At 37.8% G+C, this 5,416-nt stretch overlaps 1 protein-coding gene across 1 annotated transcript in view; it reads left to right on the top strand.

Moving 5' to 3' along the window:
• Window positions 1-180: 180 nt before the first annotated feature.
• Window positions 181-5,416, top strand: part of RBM34 (RNA binding motif protein 34) — a gene marked incomplete at its 5' end in the record, with an annotated part of 6,613 nt that continues 1,377 nt past the window's right edge. The window contains 7 exons of the mRNA XM_009577806.1: window positions 181-323; window positions 1,417-1,618; window positions 2,211-2,270; window positions 2,837-2,880; window positions 3,367-3,450; window positions 3,670-3,733; window positions 3,842-3,884. Of these exons, the coding sequence (XP_009576101.1) occupies window positions 181-323; window positions 1,417-1,618; window positions 2,211-2,270; window positions 2,837-2,880; window positions 3,367-3,450; window positions 3,670-3,733; window positions 3,842-3,884 (640 nt within the window). The remainder of the gene's footprint in view (window positions 324-1,416; window positions 1,619-2,210; window positions 2,271-2,836; window positions 2,881-3,366; window positions 3,451-3,669; window positions 3,734-3,841; window positions 3,885-5,416) is intronic.

Raw genomic sequence — 5,416 nt, forward strand, 5'->3', positions numbered from 1 at the left:
GGTGAGACCGGTGGGGTGGGCGCAGCGGAGACCAGGCAGCCTGGCGTGTCGGAAGCACCACTTCTTGCAGTTGATGGCTTCAGTTAGTGGTGTTCCACATAAATTACAATATATAAAATAATTGTAGGGCGTTTCTAGAATTTTGGTTTTTTTCAAGTTAATTTGTTTTATTTTTTTAAGGAAAATAAGAAAAGAAAGAGTACAGAAGAAGTGGAGAAAGTGTCAGAAGACCAGAGCTCATCCGTCATACAAGAACCTCCTATAAAAGCAAAGAAAGCCAGAAAGAAGGAACTTTCAAAAGCAGAGAAAAAACTGGCAAACAGGTGAGCAGATTATACTTTCTATAGTAAGATTAAAAAAACATCATCTAGATTAATTGTAAAATTATGAGTTCAGTGAAACAATAAAGTTCTATTCTACTGTTCGTCTTGAACCTTGTGTTTAAGAAGTTTATTTTTAAGAAGATTGTGAAAATGTTCTGTACTGTGACCCAGAAGGTAGTAAACACTTCCAGCTTCTTGAGGTTCTGGGTCCATGAAGTGCAAGTCCCCTGTTAGAGAGCTAACAGGTCTGAAGGTGTAGATTTAGACAAAAAGTTCTCTCTGGCATGGGGCGATGCTTTCTAACTGCAGCTGGCTTTATCCGGCAGACCTGCAGTGAAAGGAGCAGAGGCGGTTTCAGCAGCAGCGCAGTACCAGAGCTAGCTGTCCGTAGCACGCTTGCCCTCTGCTGTGACACAGAACTGCTCTGTGACTCTGCCCATTCCCTTAAACACGCAGGGTTGAACCAAGGCGCTGTCAGCACGGGCAGGAAGCTGGTCTCTGTGCAGTGAAGTCTGGGAAATGAAGCTTGCTTGTTTGCAGCTCGAGGCTAACACCACGTGCTCTCTCTGACACTGTGTGTTGTTGCATCTTCCATGCCAGTGAAACTTTTGTTTGCTGTTCTGATGTCGGTAGCCTTCCAGAGGCTTCTTCAGGTCTGCTTGTTGGTCATGCTGTATGGCAAGTTTGGATAGATAGAGATTTGTTAATGTACAGGTGGATCCCAAAGGATTGTCTGTTGTGAGTGCCCTGGATGCTGGGAAGAATTAAATCCCTCCTTAGTTCTAGCGTGCAAAGACAAATTTCCCCCCCTTCCATTTTAGAGGATATCAAATTATTTACTTCTGAATTCTTTCTTTATAACACCTACTAAATAGTGAATGCAGTGTCCTGGGGACAGCAAATAGTTTTCGGTGATACGGAATGGTCAGATATGTTTGTTTAATGCATAATAAGCAAAATAATATTTAAATTTTGTGTTGAACGCAATTTAAAATGTAAGTTAAAATATTTATCTTGGAGGCTTCACTTCTTTGACCTCAAGAGCCCTGTTTTTTTCACTTCAATTCTAATTTGCTTGTTTTTTTCTGGTAAGAGAGAGCGCTTTGGAGCAGGCAGATGAAGAGGAGGAGCAAAAACTGTTTCAAAACAAAGTGAAGCATGCCGTCACTGAAAGTGTTGTCAATTCAGATACAGGTGCTACTGTAAAACAGCAAAAGAAAAAAAAGGTGGCTGATGAAATGGTAAACAGAAGAACAGTATTTGTTGGAAACTTGCCTGTCAACTGTACTGTTCAGGTATGTTGGTGGATTCTGTCAGCTAAAGGATTGAAAAGAATTACAAAAGTCCTTAGTTTGAGGGGATGTTTCCAGCTGAGAAGTCACACGTATTTGTGACTAAAATTGCTTTTTGGAAAGTAGGAAATATCGCTTATTATAGAAACCAGTAGAGGCAATCTCTCTTGTTTTACCGGAGTTAGGCTTTTTACAGCAGTGGATGCAGTTGCTCTTTCTTTAGTAGAATTGGTTAGTTTCTTTTTCAGTGAAACATGACTTCATAAATGAGAACTACAATTACGAAGCTAGAGACTGCTTCTAATTTTGAATGCAAATAATACTTCAAATTGTTGCATAAAATTACGTTAAATTTATCCTTTCTTCCATAGTAAGAGGTATGAATTCAGTTTTGGCAATCTGTAGAATAAGAAGCTGCCACAAGAAACACAGAAACAGTTACAAATTACTTGTATATTTTTAGTAGCCCTTTAACGGACCTTGTATAAGTAAAATGAAAATAGTGTAAAAACAATCTTGCTAATAAATATTCCACATTAATTGTTATTACCAGGATGCAAAAATAGATTGAATTTTTTTGGTATCTTCTGTTTAGGCGCTGAAATCTCTTTTTAAAGCGTATGGACAAATAAAATCCATTCGATTCCGGTCTTTGGTAGGTTATTTCCTTTGATGTTATGTAACAAAATTATGTTTCTGATCTTAAAGGGTAGTATTCATTAGTTCAGAAGCAGGTTTGGATGTGTATTTTTTGCTATTAGAAGAATCCTTGGAGGTTTTACCACAGAGGCACCACAGACACGTCTTTCCTTTCATCACATTTTACTCTTCCTGTAGCAGCAGTTGATACTATCAGAGCTGTATTTTCTCTGTAAGAAGAATGCTTTTATTATTGCTCGTTTAGCTAAGGTATTACTTACCTGTTTTTAAATCAGAGTAGCAAAGACACACTGATTGTAAATCAGTGTACTCTGTAAAATATTTGAAGATAACAGTCTTGGAACTCAAGAAACGCAACAGATGAAGTCAAAGACAGCTATCTAATTCTGAGGTCTTTCTAAATCATCTCTAGGAATAGCCAGTTACATCATTTGCTCACTGTACTGGCTACATTGCTTTGGGTGGGAGTGGTACCTGTTTGAATTCCTCTGTCTTCAAAAACAAATATTTGAGATAAATTGACACTAGGCCCACTTAACTAAAGCTCTTTTTACCTTAAAGGTTCCAGCAGAAGATACTTTCTCCAAAAAGTTAGCAGCAATAAAGTAGGTTCCTCTTGTGAATTTTGTGCTTTATTTTTCAAGGCAAAAATAATCTTTAAGTGTTGGTTGTTACATATTTGGCTCTATTAATTTTTTAATTTTGTGTTTCTTTGACCTTTGTAATTACCTCTGTGTGTATGTAAGTTTTCTTGACAAGTGAAAAATAATTATGTGCCCGGTATACTAGTAAGTAATTTGTTCTCTTAGGTTGCATTTCCTATATTTTAGGAAGGAGGAAGATGCTAATAGTCTTTAATTCCTTTGGGTATATTTATGAGTTGAGGAAGCTTGATCAGGGTGCGTATACAGGCTGTGTAAGATGTACAGTGAGACTCCCTTGGACATAAGGGGCTACCTTGACCTTTAAGATAAATGAAGTTGTTACTGTGCACAAAGCAAGAGGAAGCACAAGTGTATTTAACAAGAAGTTCTTGTGCACCACACACCATCAGAATTATTTAAACAATATGTGTCTTTTTCACGTTCCAGGCATAAGGTGCATCCTAATGCGAAGTTCATTAATGCTTATGTTGTATTTAAGGAAGAATGTGATGCCATTAAGGCTCTAAATGAGTAAGTCTCAGTTTTGTTCCTCATTCCCTGTTGAAGAGGTAGATTTACAGAGTGTTAAAAGATAAATTTAAACTACCTCCTTTCTTTTACTTCAATCAGAATAAAATGTTTTTTCAAATTTACAAGTAAATTTGCTTTTGGAATAATGCTGTGCAGTGGCATTGTAAATTAAATAACACTCATTTCGTTTTTAAAACTTTTTGCTTTTGGCTACAAAAGAAACGGAACAGAAATTGCTAGTGGATTTCACATCAGAGTTGACATTGCATCAAAAACCAGTTCAGTAAGTAATATGTGTGACTAGAAGAACCCTTTTCTGGTTTGGGTGGGTTTTTTTTTTTCTTCCGCTGTAACAAATAACTTACTGTCTTGTATCTCTTGTTTTCTTTAGCATGACAATAAACGATCGGTATTCTTAGGAAATCTCTCATATGGTAAGTCTAAAATGGGTTGTTATGCATCATTACTTAACATTTATGGAATATGTTGACATGAGGGTTTTTTTATTTATTGATATTTAGAGTAGCATGTTTAGGTAGCTAAATATCTTTCACTGGAATTAATTTTTTTAATAGCAGTTTTATTTTTTTAACTGAAACACCTAAAGGGGTTGTAAGTTTCTGGCAAGTTCTGCAGATTAGTTGTTTTCTTTTTTGTAGCTAGAACTGCTAGCACTTTTAGTTCTTGTTGTCACTTGATGTTTTTTAAATAAATATGACTAAACTGCGTAGGCCATAGCTTTCTAAACTGTTAAACGTGTACTGGTACCTGTTTGTGAACTACTTCCAAGTGATACACAGTGATGGCTTCTCATTTTGATGTGTCTGTGAGCCACAGGGTGAGTGACTCTGTCCAGGCAGCTATTGGCAATCGGTTGTTACCCATGTGGAGGTGCTTACTGTATAGTTGAGGTCAGTGCTTGATGAATATTCAGCTGCTTCTGAGTAGACTGGAGAGTAGATGAAGGGATCAGCATCAGGTGTGGTCCATATGAGGGTGTTAGTGGAGTGAGGATGCTTGGGACAAGCACCCTCATCTTTCTTGGGGGTGGTGTGGATGCGTAAATATGCAGGATGAAGGCATGTCCTCTGCCTGTGGCCTGACGCAGAGCCAGCATCACGTACTGCTGACAGTAACGCTGAAACAAACAGGCTTTAGACTTCAGCCTAAAATTTGATCTGTCTGAAAATCTGGATAGGTGACAAATCTGATTGTGGTGACCTTACTAATGCCTGTTGCGTGGAGCTTGTGTCAGTACTGCACGTTCCTCTGTGCACCTGCAGAAAAAACAGTTTGGACATTTGCAGTGCTCTGAAAATGACTTCAGCAGCTTGAACGTTTCTCAGCACATCTAAGTCCCATTGCTGTAATTAAACCTGTACTATTAAATTCAGCCCCTCCCCTTAGCAGAGATGAAATTGTATCTGTGTAAAGGGATTTACCGTAGTATGAAGCATACCTATACAGAAAAGAGGATAACCTGTATTTTTGTATTGGTACATCACACTTGTCTGTTTGCACAGGCATGAGACTGAGAGCCTCACACATCCGGCCGTTATCAGAATAATTGTATAGCAACTGTGGTTGGAAACTGTAAATCCCTCCTCCCCCATTCAGCTAACATTCACAGCCTCAGTCAACGAGCATTAGACCTCAAGAACTGCCAGCTCAAGCTCATTATCATCAGCACTAATTCTTAGAAGAGATTCTGGCATATGAAGGAGCTACAAAAATGTAGCACGAATCTTAATTTCCACTATGTTCAAACCATAAATGAAATTATTTGAAAAATTTGTTTCGGTCTTCGCCTTCATTCCTCTTTGTGATTTATGTTGTACTCTTCAAAGCTAGAGGTTCAGTAACTGTCAAAGTAAATAGCTCTTTATAAAGTCTGCATTGTTAACTTGCTGGAATTTTTCTGAACCACTGATATTTGTGTACCTATATATTTAATATAAATATATAT

Source organism: Fulmarus glacialis, unplaced genomic scaffold (genome assembly GCF_000690835.1).
Source record: "Fulmarus glacialis isolate BGI_N327 unplaced genomic scaffold, ASM69083v1 scaffold6180, whole genome shotgun sequence".
NCBI classification, from domain to species: Eukaryota; Metazoa; Chordata; class Aves; order Procellariiformes; family Procellariidae; genus Fulmarus; species Fulmarus glacialis.